The sequence below is a fragment of the Athene noctua genome, chromosome 3 (assembly GCF_965140245.1).
Source record: "Athene noctua chromosome 3, bAthNoc1.hap1.1, whole genome shotgun sequence".
Classification (NCBI taxonomy): domain Eukaryota; kingdom Metazoa; phylum Chordata; class Aves; order Strigiformes; family Strigidae; genus Athene; species Athene noctua.
In genome coordinates, this window is record NC_134039.1 from 27,402,663 (window position 1) to 27,420,237 (window position 17,575).

Below are 17,575 nucleotides of genomic sequence, written 5' to 3' on the forward strand. Positions count from 1 at the left end.
CAAGACACAGAGGGAAATACATCATCTTCTGGACAGAATTGCATGTAAAAATAAGAACATAAAAAATGTGGGGTTTGTATTTAATTGGATGATGTATGATTATACATACCAAAAATTAATGTGCAATGTGTTTTGTGCAGGGCATTTATGAAACTGTTCAGCTGTGCTAGGGCCTTATTTTCCCCTGTGGAGAGAAACAGTAGCTACAAGTCTGATAAGGTTTTTGTGCTTTTCCCTCTAACACAGGGCTTAATCTGCTGCAACAGCTACTGCAAATAACACTACAAAGTGCCTCTGCTTGTTGCAGTAAAAGGAAAATGCAGTTTATGATTTCCATACAAACTACATGAAGCTTTCCAGGTAAAAAATCAGTGCTTTAGGAATAATGAGAGCATATGTGATATTCAGTCTAAGAAAAGCAATGAAACTGAAAGTACAGTTGCTAATACCTTTTTGACATGGAGTCCAAGATGATGATGAGAAATGGACAAAAATTGTAAATTATGAAGTGGAACCAGATTGCTCATATAGGAAGCTAGTAAGGCTGGAAGGAATTATTAGAAGTAGGACTTAGGAAAAAAATCTGATAGATACTAGGGACTATTCGGGATAAACAAAGACATTTTCTAGGTCTGTCAGGTAGGCAAATGGTAGATGACCTTTGGTCAGAAAATTATAGGATGGAAACTACAGCAAACATTCAAACGTATATACTGTGACAACAGAGAGAAATAATGGAAACCTCTTAGAGGGTTACAATAAGGCATTAAATAAGGCCAAGTGCTTTGCCCAATACTTAAAACCAGCAAAGCCTGTTATATCAAAGGGAAAAGCATGAAAACAAACAGGATTATGTGCCAGACAGTAGATTATTATTTGGAATAATAATTATGTCTGAAATGTAGTGGGATGTCAGAAGGTGCTGGGAAATACATAGTTCAGACTTTGGGACTGAGAAGTTTACAGTGACTCGTAAGTGTCAATGTTTCAGAGTGGAGGGGTAAAAGGGAGACACATAGCTAAATGTATCAAGATAAGAGCCCAAATTAGAAGAACAAAAGAATTTTCTAAGATTTTATTTCTGATCCCTTGACTAGGAAAAGGTTAGCAAAGAGAAAAATACAAATCCTCAAAACATAGTAGGGTGATATTTGACATAAAAAATTAAAACCAAAACCCCTTCTTTCCTTTTAAAGAATCAGGGGCTCTAAATAAAAAGAAAACTGAAATCCTAAGATTAAAAATGGAAAGGGCTTATAAATAGCCATGGAGTATGGTATCCCCTTAGATAAATGGAAGACAAGGACAAGGAAATGATGGTATGACTTAATTGGAAATTTTAGAAGTTATACAGGCCAAACAGGAAACCTTCAGAGAATGGAAATCAAACATCTGTAAAGCTGAAATGTAATGTAATATATCTGTATGTAATGGTTAAGATGGAGTTTGAGCAAGGTAAGAAGAAATTTGAAGAGCAAATAGTAGGAAGTTAAAACTGAAAATACACATTTGCTCAGTATGCCAAAAGCAGAAAACTGCAGGTAACCAGCAGGCCACCCCAAACGTAGAAGAAACAATTAAAGACAATGAGGACATTGTCAAGAATCTAAATGATTTATTTGCATCAATCTTCACCAGAGAAGGTGCCGGAATGATATCTGAGAGATTCTCACTTCCCAAATATCACAGATAAGGAGAGGTTATAGACTGAAGATTCAAGAGAGAAGTCGGTGGAACAAATCAATAAATCAAAGGCATTAAGTAACCAGGTTTATCTGATATTTCTTGAAGATTTCAGGAAAAAACTGAAAATTAAGTAACAAAGTTGCTAGCAAATACCTACGACAGCAGAGGGCTGGAAGATAGTCAGTGTTATAACCGTGTTGGGGACTTTCGTTGTCAGTGGTGTTTTTTTCACGGTGTTGGAGGAGCCCTGGCAGTTACAGACAACTATGTAATCCTAATCTGCTATTATGTAAGTTGGCTGAAACATGTTAAAAAACCCCAAACCCCACACCGCCCAAATTATGAAACACATAGACAAACATGACATGACAGATACAAGTCAGTACAGTGTCTATAAGGAAAAAAAAGGGGGCTCTTTGAACCTACCATCAATCTTTGAGCTGGTGTAACTAGCTCACCTAAACCTACCCAGCAGGTCTCATGACTTGCTGTACAGACAGGCAAGTAGCAAATGATTACCTCCCTGCTCCCCTATCTGCATCTCGTGACCAAGGAGAGAATAACGTTCATGTTGATAATGACACATCCAAAGAACATACAGGTTATGCTGCTGCAGGGTAATCCAGTCCATCCTTGGGCAACATTGTTCAGCCAAGGAGAAATAAACATGTGGAAATTAAAGCTTTTAATATGAAACATAATGGTGGCCACACTGAAGTTCTGACTGGAGGCTGTATGTAGGTACAACCAGTGTTAGCCTCTCTTTTGATCAGCCTTTGATATCTTTCTGCACACTGGCTAATCAACAGGATTGCGCTGCAGGGTTTTTCTCAATCTCAGTATGCACAGTGACCTGAGTCCTTAATGGTGAGTAATATGGGACTTGGGGAGTTAAGATTTTGGGTTTTTTAAAACAATGTATCGTAGCCATGACTGAACACTCATTTCACTTCTTCCCAGCTCTTCCCAGCTTTTTATGCAAATCTTTACACAAAGCCATTAAGAACAGAAGAAAAGCACTTTGGAAAATTATGCAGGGATGTATTACACAGCCAACACTCTCAGGGGAAAAAGTGAAAATTACACATAGCCTCCCACCCCTTTTTATTTCTTGTCAAAGATGTTGCCTTTTTTGGGTTATCTTGTATATACACAGCATGATGAACTGATATCTGTAGTTTAAATGTGTGGTTTCCACCATGACAGAAAGCTCTCACAAAATGTCGTGTTAGAAATAAAAACAAGCTCTAGAGGGATGAGGTGGGGAGGAAAGTAGAAAGTCCAGTGGCTGAAAAACAAAATGGAAAAAAAGGGAGCGAACGCATGTGGATCCATTTCCCAACTCAGGCAGTGGTTGTATGGGGATCTGGGATACGGAGACTGATGCGTTTCTCACTGATTTGTTTCTGCTTTCTCTATTAATATTGCAACAGAAATTACAAATAGTCCTGCAAGGGGTAGTGCATTAAGCCTCATCTCTTCATCCCATGTAAACACAATATTAATTCTGAAGAATAAAGAAAATGGTAAAAAGTCCAGTGTTTTGTTTCTGCATTTTAGTTGTTAGGTTTCCTGTCCGCCCTCCAGCATACTCCTGTGTGTACCGAAATTGTGAACTTTACCAGCCCATGTTCAAGCAAACACTCACGTTCAGATTTCCAATACATTCTTCTCTCCCCCTCAAATGGGGAGTTTATTCCTAACAGTTCTGCTCCTTTTAATTATAAACTCCTTTAATGAAGTAGTTCTGAGACCTTGCAGCAGCCAGCAGGAGAGCACCAAGGCTACTAGTTGCCATGTTTATATTACCTATTCAGCAAAGAAGGCCACTTAAAGCCCAGGCTCAATGCTTTCATGGATGGGTGTGCACTGAAATAAGCCTACAAATCAATATCCCCCCCACACAACATGCCTTATAGGCAAAATCCAATTCTTGCCTAAAAAAAGATAAAGAGTTATAGCCAGGCCCTTTATTTTACGAAACACACACAAACAAGTTGCTCTGGCAAAAACAGACCATACACTGACAAGTTGTGTTCACTTTCTGGCAGAGCTACTTCTTTACTGGACCACCAGAACTGAAGATGGGAAAAAAACACAAGGGAGACATTTCCTTGGCAAGAAAAGAAGCAGCATTTAGGACTGGGGAAAAGGCAAGGTGGGGTATAGGGGATTATCCTGATAAAACAACTAATTTGAGATGAAAAGACCAACCGATATCATGTATACACCTAACCCAGTAATACATCTCCTCTGGAGTGCAGTATTGTATAAGCGTCCCCTTCGTTTTCAAGGCTAATTCAGACTTTTGGCTCATCCTGCATTAACAAGGTCATCCATGTTAACAGGGTCCCTGTGAAAGTTCACAGGTGAAAGTTCCCTTTTAGAGTAGTGCAGATTTGAAATTCACAGGACAGTGACCCGAAGATCTTCCTTTACAGATAAAAAGCATGTAAAATTATTAAATAGCAACATGAAATCCTACATTCTCTGTCTTTGCTCTGCAGTTAAGACATCAGAGTGCATTCCCAGCCTCTGCCCAATCCCCACCTCTGGCAGTATGGTGGGCGTGAGGCTGGCCCCTCTTGCTGACACCTCACAAATGCTAAAGCTGAAAGGCTTGGGGTATTTGGGAAAGGGATGAATGAGCATAGTTCGAAGACATGTCACTTCAAATTTCTACTGATAGAACTGCTGAGTATGATATAAAACCAGAAAGTATTTCTCAGTTCGAAGTTTGAAGACTGGGCCCCAAACATTGAGTGGCTCTTCCCTCCTGTGTCCCTGTTTCCTGCACACGGGCTCTGTTGTGCTAGCTGTTGTTCTCTGCCGTGAGATATTTGAGGGCTGCAAAGCCGTAGTGGCGTGACATATCCTGTTGGAACTCCTCCTTCAGGGTCTTGAGACAGATGCGGTATTGCTTGTTGGAGCGAAACTTGGTGATGTCAAAGCTGGGGGCGTGCGGCATGTGGATCATGTAGGCGTTGGGCAGCACTGTGAACTCGTACTCCTGGGGGAGAAAGACACTGGCTGTGAGGGTGTTCCTGAGCCCTCTTGCAATGCATCTCTCCCGTACCTCCACAGTCAAACATGCTCCATCATGTGACAGTGAAATGTGGGTCTCAAAACCAACAAACCCATACAGACATGCCAAATAAGCCTTCTTTTAAACAAGTTGCTTTTTCATGGTTTTATGGAAGATCTACTTGCTCTTTTAAAATGTTTTACTCCATATAAGCCAAATTATGGGGAAACAGTACAAAAGGCATGCCCAAAGCAATATCTGCAGCACGGATTCTGCAGTAGTGACACAGTTGTGACTGTACACAGCAGAGTCTCAAGCGTCTATGCAAAAGCATGCTTTTGCCCCTACAATTTATCTTGCTTGGGATGCTGAAATAAGCTGTGTTTACAAAGGCATCCATTGCACTACATACGCTGCTTTGCCTGTATACTAAGATACTCACAGTGACAAAACTCTTCGAAACTATTTATAAACCTGAAAGGAGTGAAGAATATGATATCTTTTATAGGTGACGTGTGGAAATGGACCTGCTAATTCCATATACTTTGGGAAAGTTTTATGCAAATTAAGTTCTCCTTCACAAAGTATGAGATACTGTGCTAATTTACCCTCTCCTCCAGAAGTACTTCGCTAATTCTCTATTTGTATCTGACGAATTTTGTTGTTAAAAAATGATGGTTGATTTAAGTCTCAATAATTTGTGTTAGATTTGTTCCATTTTTATAATTAAATATATGATCATTAGTGCAAAGCTAGGCAAAGACTGATTCTTAGACAACCTAGAAGGTCACTAGTGTAGGATGTGCAAGAACCAGATATCTGCTCCTGCAAGGAATCAGGCAGAAAAAGGATGTGAACCTCAGTGTTTTGTAGCCAAGTGAAGTACCCTAACTACTAGGACACTATCACAGAACCACACACAGAATCATCTAGGTTGGAAAAGACCTTGAAGATCACCCAGTCCAACTATTAACCTAACATTACAGTTCCCAACTACAGCATATCCCTAAGCGCTCTCTTTTTTTATATGAAATTTCAAAAAATATGACTTGTATGGGATGCAAATGACAAAGAACCTTTGAAGATTCCACAGGCAAATTTCCTACTGTCCTCACACAGTTTCTATTTACAGCTGTTGTACTGAGTCATTAACCAGCTCTGCAGAATACAGCAGGCAGGGAAGGAATAGCCACAGAGCATGCTGACTTTAAAAGAAATGGTGCACAACTTCCCTGGTTTGCAAAGTCCAGTCACTTACAGATTTAGCAGTCTGTGCAGAGACACAGTGTATCTGCAGCACAGAGGCAGAATATTCCAAAAACATTTTGTTAGGGAAAGAGATATATGGGAGAGAACACACTTGTGCTAATAAACATGAGTGTTTCACTTATAAATCTTTCCTCACCTAACAAAATATGATCAGCCTGGAAAAGACTGGAAACTGCTGGGTTATGATGCTGCCAGATACCAAGTGTTTGAGCAACACAGCCCAAAATGAAGCCCAAACAAAATGAAGTGAGCAGAATGCAATGTGGATCCATTTCCCAACTCAGGCAGTGGTATTGGTCAGACCAAAGTGTAGCTAAGGCTGCAGTGCTGTCCCAGAGACACCTATAAAACAGTAGTATATGTTGGACAGCTAGGTGCGGATGTAGCTGTATGGCTGCTCCTTTCTCATTATGGAAATGCCTGTTCCCTTCCAGACAGTGCTAAAGTGGTAAATCTTTGTGCCACATTACAATGCTGACATATATGGAATGGACCCCTCTGAGCTTCTGTTTCGCGTGACAAATGTGTAGCAAGAGCAAAATCATTTGATGCTCACAAGCAGAACTCATTTAGCTGGAAGAGACTTAGAACTAATGGGGGACCAAATGCAAAAAAAAAAGGCTGGCACGATGGGATGAGGAGAGCTGACAAACTACAAATTACAAAGTATGTCTCTATGTGATCTTAAAACTAAAGTGTGAAGCTGCAGAGGAAGATCCATCATCCTCATACAATCTTTTTTTTGTTCTCTTCTTTGCATCTTAAGTCTGTAATCCTGTAAGTCAGGGACCATCTATGCTCTGCAGTATAAACTGTTCAGCTCAGTGGTGCTCCCACCCCTCCAAAAGGCCTTCAGGCACATAAACCCTTCCAAACCTTCTTAGTCTGCTGATAATAAGCCCCTTTGAAAGATGCCAGGCTGGGGTTTTGTAGAAAGGATTGCTCACAGTCTAGTTCCACAGCCACTGGAAGAGCAGAGAAAGGTTTCCTAATGGCCCATCTCTACTGTAAGGAAACCTCTGTTGAGAAAGCAATGCACTTGCAGGAACCTCTGTCCCACCTCACAGGTTATGAATTCTTTAGATGGAGACTGTCATTATCTATGTATCTGTACAGCATCCAGCTCAGTGGACATCTACATGCCCCCAGAATAGTAATGATGATTATCACCATGCTGTGTGCTGCTCTGAAGGATAGTAGTGGCACAGGTCCTTGGTAAGGAGTCTGAAACAGTTCTCTTGACAGACACTGCAGTTGTGAGGAGAAATGAGATAAGTGAACTGAGAAGCTGCTCTGCCTGCTGATAATGAAGCCAACCAAGCAGCTGGCAGCAACCTGATCTGTGGACACCCCAAAGCAGAGGAATGCCACAGGGGGAAGGAGCGGTGCAATCCCATGTACACTCCAGGCTGATTTTTTAGGAGAATAATCCAATATCCACATTTCTACAGATGAAAATTAAACTTATTCTCAATGTGAGAATGTTTTTAAGGCTGGAAGAGTGAGAAAAACAATTCCCCAGAGCTAGTTCCAACCCAATGGCCATTTAAAATATCTGTGCTATGATCAATTTTGAAAAATGTTTCGATTTCCCATGTGTGAATCTGTATGCTGGGCAAATGTCTCTGATCAGAAGAGTTAAATCATGAGTGCTAGATGAGAGCTGCCAGCGGGAACATAAGCCTTGTTACCCAAGTTAACAAATAATCAATCATCCTGCCATTCTCCACAACTGATGGTTAATTGATTAGTGACTGAAACCAAGCTAAAAAACCCCAAACAAACCCAAACTGAAAAGAAATGCTATGACCTAGCCCCTCCTGATTAGTACAGTGGTTAGTTTTACATCCAAGAACAGCAGGGAGATGCAAACCCTGCTATTTCAGTGAGCAGCAGCACCAGGCTCCCATGAAGCCCTAGTCACTGCCAGCCTCTAAGATCTAGGTCAGTGGCAATGACCTTGGCAGCTCTGAGAGCTCTAATGCTGGTCTGGGACTCTCAAGCTTTCTCTGCATCCTTATTTTTATATATTCTGCCCAGCAGCTTCATCCCAAGTCGCAGATCCAAGAGGTAGGTAGCCCAAGGATCAAGTGCCTGGATCCTGTAGAGAACACTCCACAGCCAGAGACTGGAAATGGCTTTGCAGAGATGCGCTGTAAATCCAGGCCAGAAATTGAAGATGACTACCTTGGATTCAATTTAAGATTGCTTTTTTGAATTGTAAATGAACATTTGGGACTCACCAATGTGAGTTTAACTGAAAAACTTTCACCTAGGTCTATAGATCCCCTAGTAGATGATGAGACCAGCAACAAGTGCTGTAATGCTCAGGCACACTGCTGGGCAGGAGGCAGGCACTGTGGGGACTATGCCACTGTGAAACAACTTTCTCAGCACTGACAAATAAACTAACTCACACAGTTCTCCTTTTAATGACTGACAAGGACTAAACTGAGTGTTCCCAACTCAAGAAACAAACATTAAGGAGCCCAGTAAGGCCAGATGAGCACTTTGGTGATGCAAAGCCTCAAGTCCTTCTATAGAACACAGATTTCATTTTAACAATCCTGCTGCCCAGCCCTGGGAGAGATGCAGTGTTACCTCCTCACCTGTGCATCCAGTTCCATGATGTGAGCTACTTTGTTCCAGCCAAATCCAACAAAACGCCTGTCATACTCCGGGCAGTCCTTCCTCACAACAACGTATGGCTCAAAGTCTGCTTCCCACTCAACACGGTAGGGTGTGGTGGCTGTTCGCCACTTGGCAAAGTTTGTTGGTGCATGCCCTTTTGTCCAGACGTGATACCTTAAATGGCATGAACATGGGGAGGCAATTAGATAGAACACATCTTGGCGAGGCAACAAAAATATTACTTGTTAGATGAAATGCTTAAAAGTAAGGACATTAGCCCACAGTTCACATCATCATTTTCAGGACATATCAGAGGCAATTTCTAGGACTATTTCCAGCACATTTCCCAGAGACTCTATGTACTCAATGCTTAAATACATATAGTTGGTGAAGGATAGTATGAAAATACTACCTAACGCTATGTGAGAAACAAAGTACACGGTTCATCTGCACTACAAAGTGCTGTGTCTTATTCATAGCGACCAAGTGGCTGTTATCAGTGCTCTAAAATTGGTGTGAAATTCTACAGCTCAGAGAAGGTCCCTAAAATTAGCTATTTCTACACCACAGTGACATTCATAATCTGTTTTATATGCAATTTTGTAATCTGTATGAAAGACACCTGCAGCTCTGTATTTGCATTTGGTGTTCCATTTTATTAATTACTGTTATTACTATGGCAGGAGTCAAAGTGCATAATTAAATTAATAAGTAAAATATTACATAAAGGCTTTCTGCTGTAGTTTCTACACTGTGGGGAGTACCCATGTGATCAAGGTAATCAATTTGATTTACAGAAAAAGATCCTTTAATACTTTGTTAATTTTGTTTAGGTTGCAGCAGGTCTCATTGAAGCACAGCTTGAATCCATCTCAATAGTGCCAGGGTCAATGACTCTTTCATCCACTTACACCTTTCCAAAAATCAATGAGACAGGCTCTTTCTGCAGACTCATAGATGAAATAATGAAACAAAGGCAGGACAGGCCATCTGTATTACAATGATCTGAGATGTGTAACAGAAAGGGGAAAACAAACATCCTGTCAGTTTGTAATGTCAGGTACATTGAATTCACAGGGGTGACTCATGTGATAAAAGGGATTTGAGCATTGAATATTTGCAGTATTTGCAGGACCTGAGGCAATGTTTCAACCCCAGAAATTCTCATAGCATTGTGAGCCACTGCTGAAAACGGGGACATAAAATCGCAACCTAGCAGTTTTCACTCGGACTCTGTATTTGTATGGCTTGTAACAGGAAAAACAGAGAGTTGTTCAGCTTCGCTGGCTCTCCTTATTCAGGGGCAAGGCAGAAGGACAGAATTATTAGGATAGCACTGGGGTCCCAAGTAATGCATGGTCCTTTGAAGGCTGCATTTCTAAACTATAAACAGGTTGCATCACTTTCAGATGTCTGGCTTGAGGACCTGGAAAAATGAAGCCCTTCTGTATTAAAAACAATGACCTTTAATAAATTCTCTAGAGATTGTTAGAAACCAGTGCCAGATTCACAAAGATGTTTAGTCCTTAATGCCCTTTGGAATAATCTCTGAAATGCTTATCCCTTTTCCCGATCTCTTCTGGAAATGAGTGGGTAACCTATACAGTCACTAATGGACAGCTATCTATGCTGTCCAAAAAATTACCAATCACAATGTGGCATTTTAAATGATATGGGATTGTGGAGGATGTTGTATCTTCCAAAATCATACTTCTGGCATTTTGAAACTAATTAGCATAATAATAATAATAATAATAATAATGACTACTAAGCACTTACGAAGTGATTTGTATCTTCAAAGCCCCATACACACTTTTGTTAATTAGAGAGATTCCTGCAGAGAAGCAGTCAAATGCTGCTGTTGTTCTAGTAATGCTCTCCCACTGATTTAAACACTTGGGGAATAGGACACTAACCATAAAAACCATCAATTTCTCTCCACTCTTTTTGGGGATATCAGTGTAAGAAGTTACAGCAGCTCACATAAAACCTCTGTTAGTCAAGAGAGCTGACCAGCAGGGAAAAAACAAAAAAATGGGAAGAGAGAATAAAGGGAAAATACGGAAGTGAGACTGGAGAAACAAAACAAAACAAAGCAGAAAGCAAGGAACAGACCTGATTGGACCAAAGAAAATAATACTAATTATTATTGATGATCTACTTGCCTCTTCAGAGTCACTGATGTGAGTGGAGGGAAAGAGGAAGACAAAAGGATGGCTAAGGTCAGGACAAAGAGAAAAATGAGTACAGGTTGCTCAAATGAGGTGTGTGCATACTAATTATAAAGGAACAATTAGACTGTAAACAAGAATTGTGAGTGTTCACGATTACATACATATCCATACATAGAGCATATATTGGTCTACATTTATATATACACATACACACACAGATATAATCTGCTGGAGCTAGGTCTTGGCCAATGGCTGATCACTGCATGAAATGTACTGCAAAGTAAGATATGCAGACACCTTTACATGGATGTCCATACAGAGGAAGCTATCATAAAGTGTAATTTCCAACTGAATTTACTCTCGGTGATGAAGTTGTGAGAAGTGGTTCACTGTCTGTATTGGTCTTCTATCCCACAGGACAAATGAATAAATATAATTTTCCTGCTCAGGCCCTTCTCACTCAAGATTTAATTACACTTTGAATTTTAAGGCCACACTCAATCTCACCGACTCCCAGAAGAAGTTTGTGAAAAGTGTGAACAACATATTTTTCACTATGCTGGCAATATTGACAAATCCAAACCTAATCATTTGATCTCCATAAAACGATGATGAGTTTCTTTCCCCTTTCATGGAAAGCAACTGGAAAACACACCTCCTTCTGCTTTGGATCAAATGTTTCATCCTACTGATGTTACTGATTGCTTTTATTTAAAATAAAATTTCAAAACTATAGTGAACTTTGCTAAAGTTAGCACAATCAAATAATTATTCTTTTTGATGTTCTCCCTCGCCACCTTGTCCCTCAAAGCTTGAGAAAGATGATTTGGTGAAAGAAAAACTATCCCACTTCTGTTGTCAGATGCTTAAACATTTTGCTGGATTGTGGATGCAATCAGCTTAGTTAATCAGTTGCTGCTGGTGATGTTTTCTCAATATGATGCGTCTTCTATCAGCTGTGGTTTCCCTTGTGCCTGAAAGCTGTGTTGGCAGTACATTTGTGGTTCATCAGCTATTACCCAGGCACTGAGCAGGCATGTCCTCATGAGGCACAGTCACAGCCAGCACCTGCAAACAAAGCCAGCAAGCTAGCAGAGAGCAACCTGCCTCTGCGGAGGGTATCCACACAGAACACCTTGCCAGCCACAGATGTTCACATGTCTTCCCTTTTCTTCTGGTGGTGACTGGGGGATGTAATTGAGAGCTATTTTGTACTTCTTAGCTGCCCAGAGGTAGAAAAGGTCACCACTTGGAAAAGAGGTGACAAAAGCAATTTCAATGAGGGAAAGACTGTAATCGACCATGTGGTGTGAGGGACTGGGATGCTGCAGGCATTCTCAGCAATCACTGTCACAGCAGTCCTCCCCAGCTCACTCCCACCTGCTCAGCCTCAAATTGAAGCATTATTAAAGCACCTTGAAGGCGGAAATTCTCAGCTCAGATCACAGCTGCTTTGTGGCTGTTGATAGATGTGACCAATGAAATGAGCCAAAGCAAACTGTGGAAGCATTTGTAAAATGTGTCCTACATTAATACGTACACCAGCTACAGACTGCATGTCCTTCAATTCTCATTTAACCTTACTCTGACAAAACAACCACTGATGTTAAAGACATTTTTGCCTAAGTGAGGCTTGAGAAAGGATCTGCAAATCCGGCTGTGTACGTAACACACCAACATGCTGCATAGCTTGAAGATGAAATCTGTAGTGGAAGTCCACTGCTGTGTAAGCTGAAAATTTGATTGTTGGTGGAATGTCGCATCTGAAAATCCTGAGGGTGTTATTTTGCACTGGAAGGATTTTTTCTTTCAACTATGGGATGAACAATTATTTTATATCAACAAATCTCTTGTTAATTTGTATATCTTTGACTGTTAAAGAACAATGAGAGAGAGAAAGGCACTTGCTTTATCAGTATCCTTAAGTAATTTCCCAAAGAGAGGTGTGCTTCTCTCAGTCATCTCAAGTTTCTATTTCAAGGCAGTCACTGGTAGAGGTATTGTCAGAACGATGTTTTCCCAGCTCACACAGGCTGTCTGCTGTGACACGTGCATGCAGCCACAGGAGGGAAGAGTGGCTGCTGCAATGACAGATGTGTAATACAGGGAATGGGAGAAGTATGAGGAAAGCGCTAAAATAAGGGAAGGATGGGAGAGGTGATAGAGAGCTCCACTAGCCATGGATAATACCTAGCTTTTTCATAGTTTTTATCTCTAGATCTCAAAATCCTGAAAAAGGATAGGTGAACATTGTTAAGTGCGTGTCAGAGATGGAGAACAGAGATGTAAGAAAGTGCACTGATTTGCATAACATCTCCCAGCAGGGCAGTAGTGGAGCTGAGAAGAGAACCCATATCTTCTAAGCCCCCTCTCCGTGCAACATCATAAGGCCATATTGTACTCTTCCTATCACTGCCATGCTTTAAAAATGGCTGCTAATCAGACCTTACTACACACACCCAAGAGGCAGTTAACCCCTAGTAGTTGCATTTTAAAACCAGAGTCTGGCAGATAATAGAAGTGACTTGTTCACCGCCACAAAAGGAGTCTGCTTCAGAGAGGAGCTCTAAATTTAGGCGTTCTTCGCTTCTCAACTTCTAGTCAGAGTACACTTTTACCTCTACACTGAGAAACTCTAGTTGTTTAAGCACCTGTTCCACACTTTAAAAGAGTGCATGAGAAACCTGCATTTGTTTTTCCAGTAAGTCAGCAAGGAAGCGAATCAACAAGCAGAGAGACATTATTTTTTGTCACATGAGGGACACAGATATTCGGATAGTATTTGTCAGCCAAAAAGCCAATTAAATGCACATGAGTGCAATGGTTGTGCTTGCTTTTGTAGTGCCATAAAAAGTGATGAAAATAAAACAAATTTAAATGAACAATTGAAGTCCTTCAGTAGAGGAGTATAATACTACTGAGCCTACAGATTGAATATACGCACATAGGATTTTGTTCACTGCCTCTCTATCAAAAGGGAAAAAAAATTGCGATAGGTTTCTTAATAGGTTTCTACCTGACAGTACGAGAGAAAAATCAAATATTCACGAGAACATCAAAATGATCTTCAGAGATAATGATCACAAGATCAACAAAAGTACTTCCCATTACCTGAATGTGAAGAGAGTTCCCATGTCCAACATAGATAGCAGCTCTGCTTTTGACTTGGGGAAGGAGAGGCGGTAGCGTAGGGTCTCAAAAGCAGGTACAATCAGAGCTTTCTTGGTGTTAGCCAGGTCTAGTTGGATGACGGACTTTCTGGCAAAGAGAAACAACAAATAAAAGCAAGAAAATTTTAAACTGAGCAAATCACTTGGTGTTTCAAAATAAAGTGCAGAGAATGGGCAGTTTGATACTGTAAGTGTAACTATGGCCCATGTTTTTCCCAAGGGTCCTTCGTATTTTTCTCTACTTTTGATCCGCTGCTCTAAGAGCAGGGAGAACAACACAGTTCAACAAGGGCTGTGTGTTTGATCAGTGCTGCCCTACATGTCCAGGGGTGCACAGAGCTGAACTAGAACTCTGAGCATGGCCAGCTGACCACCCCTTTTAAGAGAAACATAGTTGAATGTTACTACGTATATGGGAAAGAGCTGCCCTGTCAATGGCAGTTCTAAACCAATGGCATTTATCCACGACTTTACAAGACGAGGAGCTGGACAGTTCGGTTGCACTTCAGCCTAACTATTCTCTGTGTAATGCTGTGCCATCATGCTTGCTTTTTAATTCTGCTCTAGAGCTCTGTGTTTCCTGCAAGGTGAGTGTTACCTTAATGTCATTATGAACCAGATATTTGGTGTCAAGAACACTGTTGCCATGACAGTTGGTCTTTGTTCAAGGCAAGGCACAGATCTACTTCAACAGCACATGGGACAGATGAGCAAAACTCTACATTAGCAGGGATTTTTTGAGTATTGTTAATCATCTGCATGGTAGTGCCCAGAGATCAGAGCTCATTTGTGCTTGGCTTTGTGGACAGGACAAAGAGGCTCTTTCCTGAAGAGAAGAGCTGTGTACTGGATCCACTGAAATACCTTACTTTTTCCCTTCTTTTGCTGCAAGTTGTGGGTGCGTATGCCGGGTCGCGAACCATCTGTGTCACTGACAGTGTAAAAGTGTCATCAGCATTCAGGTTAGAATATTAACAATGTCTAAATTAATGACACACTTGTGTTAGAAGACTAATGGCGTCTAGATTAACGATGGCTAAAAGCAAAAGAATTTGTACTTGTTAGGGAAGAAACAGATAAGAAGGGATTCTTTAGAACAAGAAAACAGAAATTTATCTACCGGTTGTGCACGCTTAGTAGTGCTTGTTGAAAGTGCTGAAAGGAACGAGTTTTTGAAATGAGTATGTGCCAGAGCAACACACGTATTTGCTGTCACAAGGATATATAAGGACTTGTTTTTCTAATAAACATTAGAGCTTAACTGTTAACCATATTGTGGTGTGTCTCATCTCACAATCTCGTCCTGCAAAAATAAGGACTCCTGCTACAGCAATTTGTTCAGTGCAGAGACTGTTTCAGTGTATGATTGTGTGCACACACTGCATTGTGCACATTAGGGCCCTTCTCCAGTCAGAGGCCTTAGTATGACTGCCACAGGAGAGCAACAGCCTAGCAACCTTATGCCCTGCCTGCCAGAGGTGTTCATTCTATTCTTTCTAACAAACTAAAACCCAAAGAAAAAGAAAAGTAAGTCACTTTTCCACCCCCAAACTGAATCTTTCTATGCTTGTCATTAGAAATAACTGTCTCAATTTTCCTTTCATTACCTTCATATTTCATATGAGAAATATGCTTCTCTTTCCCTGTCAAAGTCAGTTCCTCTTAACAGGATTCACTGTCCTGACCTTTATGTTACTGCAACAAGCAATCAAGCAAAATGTTGACAAGCAGCAAACTCTCTACAGCCTTATAAGATGAACGAATTGCGATCACTGTCATAATAACAGAAGAACCAAACAAAACTTTTTTCTAGGCCCAGAATACCTAGAATTCATTTATATTGCCATCAGAGAAAAAGGAGGAGGGCTATTTAATAAAATCTGAATTTTAGAAAATTCATATCACCCTATAGGCCTGTTCTATAAAAAGAAATCTGTTCCCAGCATCTTACTGCAAAGTTTGCATTGTTTAAAGAACATCTGCCACATTCAAGTGAATTTTTCACAACTAAAGGATTTAACAGAATTTTCTTATAATTTTTTGTGGTTTTTTCACTACCTTCTCCTTCACCATCACTAATGGCCAAGATATCTGCGTGTAAACAGATGACTCCTCCACGACCTTCCAGAATTGTTGAGCAGTGCCAGTATCCAGTCTTTATGATGCTCTTAATGTTTCTTCCTCTTCATATCTTCTTTGAGAGTAGGGGACAATAACAAAAGTGTCCTGCTTCAGCTAGGATAGGGTTAAGCTTCCCAACAGAGAGAGAGGGGGAAGGGATCTCCAGCCGGGTTATTCATACCATGCTGGCGTCAGGTCCAGGGGCGGGACATTTTTCACCTTGCTTTTTGGCGGGCAGGGTGGCGGGAATTCTTTGTCCGTAAACCAGCTACTGGTATTTCTCTGTGTATCTTTTATCTTGTTCACTGTTATTATCATTGCTACTGTTGTTGTTCAGATTGTTCTATCACTCTGTTGCATTAAATTCCTTGTTACTTTAGCCCGGATCTGTGCCTAACTTCCAGCCCGACCGGCCGCGGGTGGGGGAGGGGCAACGGCAACGTGCTCTCCAATCCCGGCAGGAATTAAACCTACACATAAAAAATTGGTGCCCAACGTGGGGCTGACCCTGACCAGAGTGTGATAGAGCAATCTGTTGGGTGTAATCTTTCTGTTTGTATTCGTGTTTATTTGATAAGAAAATGTTTCCAATGCTGGCCCATTTGCTTGCGTGGTGGGGCTGGATTAATCCTTATATCCAGTGTATAATCCCAGTGGTGGTGTTTGTTATCAGTGGAAGATGTGCAAAGGGTCTTATGTTGTTATACTGGCTGTTGAATGCTTATAATGCCTTTCTATCGCTGTGCGGGGGGGCGGGCTGGTACCTGTTTGCCGTTTGGGCTTTTGTTAGGGGTACCACCCCCGTTGTGGGTGAGCCAGGGGAAGAGATCCTCTCGGTTTTGGGGAGTTTAAATTATCCTTGGAGCCTGAAGGCCACTGTGATTGCAGCACTATGCCTTCTGAATGCCTGCCTGATTTCGGTTTTGGCCATGCGGCACTTCTCTAACAATAGCAGTGCCCGGAAACCTGCCCTGTGGTCAGATGATAGTGAGTGGCAAGGGGTGTGGGAAAAGATGGGCAAAGGCCTGAGTCGGTGGGCACCCCCAATGCTTTGTAATTTCACTCCTGAGCAAATGCAGAGCCCTGAGAAGCTGATGGAGTGCTTAGAAAGGGTGTGTTACCAACCTGGCAAAACCCAGGAGACACAAATCACTGCAATGTGTTGAGGACTTGCCCATGCATACCGTGTCATCTTCAATACCACCCGCTGCTCTCAAATGGAAGAAAAGGCCACACAAACAATATCTGAACCGGGGGCACAGGCAGAGCCAGTCTCAGTTGCCTCCACCAGCACACAGACTGGGCCAGAGAGCCAGGCAGTGCCAGTGTCAGTCGCCCCAATACAGAAAACAAAATATACCAGAAAGTCTGTTTGCAGAGTGAGGGAAGAGTATGAGCCAGGCCCATCAGGGGAACAGGAGGAAGGGCCAGAGATGACTGTCCGATCTCTGTCCCCGACTGAGCTGCAAGATATGCGGAGAGATTTCGGCCGACCGGGA

The 17,575-nt window shown here is 41.4% G+C and overlaps 1 protein-coding gene across 6 annotated transcripts in view; it reads right to left on the reverse strand.

Annotated features, from left to right (window-relative positions):
• Positions 1-1,604: 1,604 nt before the first annotated feature.
• LARGE1 (LARGE xylosyl- and glucuronyltransferase 1) overlaps positions 1,605-17,575 on the reverse strand; it is a 326,896-nt gene continuing 310,925 nt past the window's right edge. For 4 of the 6 annotated variants that reach the window (XM_074902383.1, XM_074902385.1, XM_074902382.1 and 1 more), the window contains 3 exons: positions 13,897-14,043; positions 8,590-8,785; positions 4,490-4,696 (listed from right to left, as the gene is read on the reverse strand). In XM_074902383.1, the coding sequence (XP_074758484.1) occupies positions 4,499-4,696; positions 8,590-8,785; positions 13,897-14,043 (541 nt within the window). In that variant the 3' untranslated portion in view covers positions 4,490-4,498. Of the gene's footprint in view, positions 4,697-8,589; positions 8,786-13,896; positions 14,044-17,575 lie in introns of all 6 variants that reach the window. The other 2 variants (XM_074902384.1, XM_074902387.1) reach the window with 2 other exon arrangements.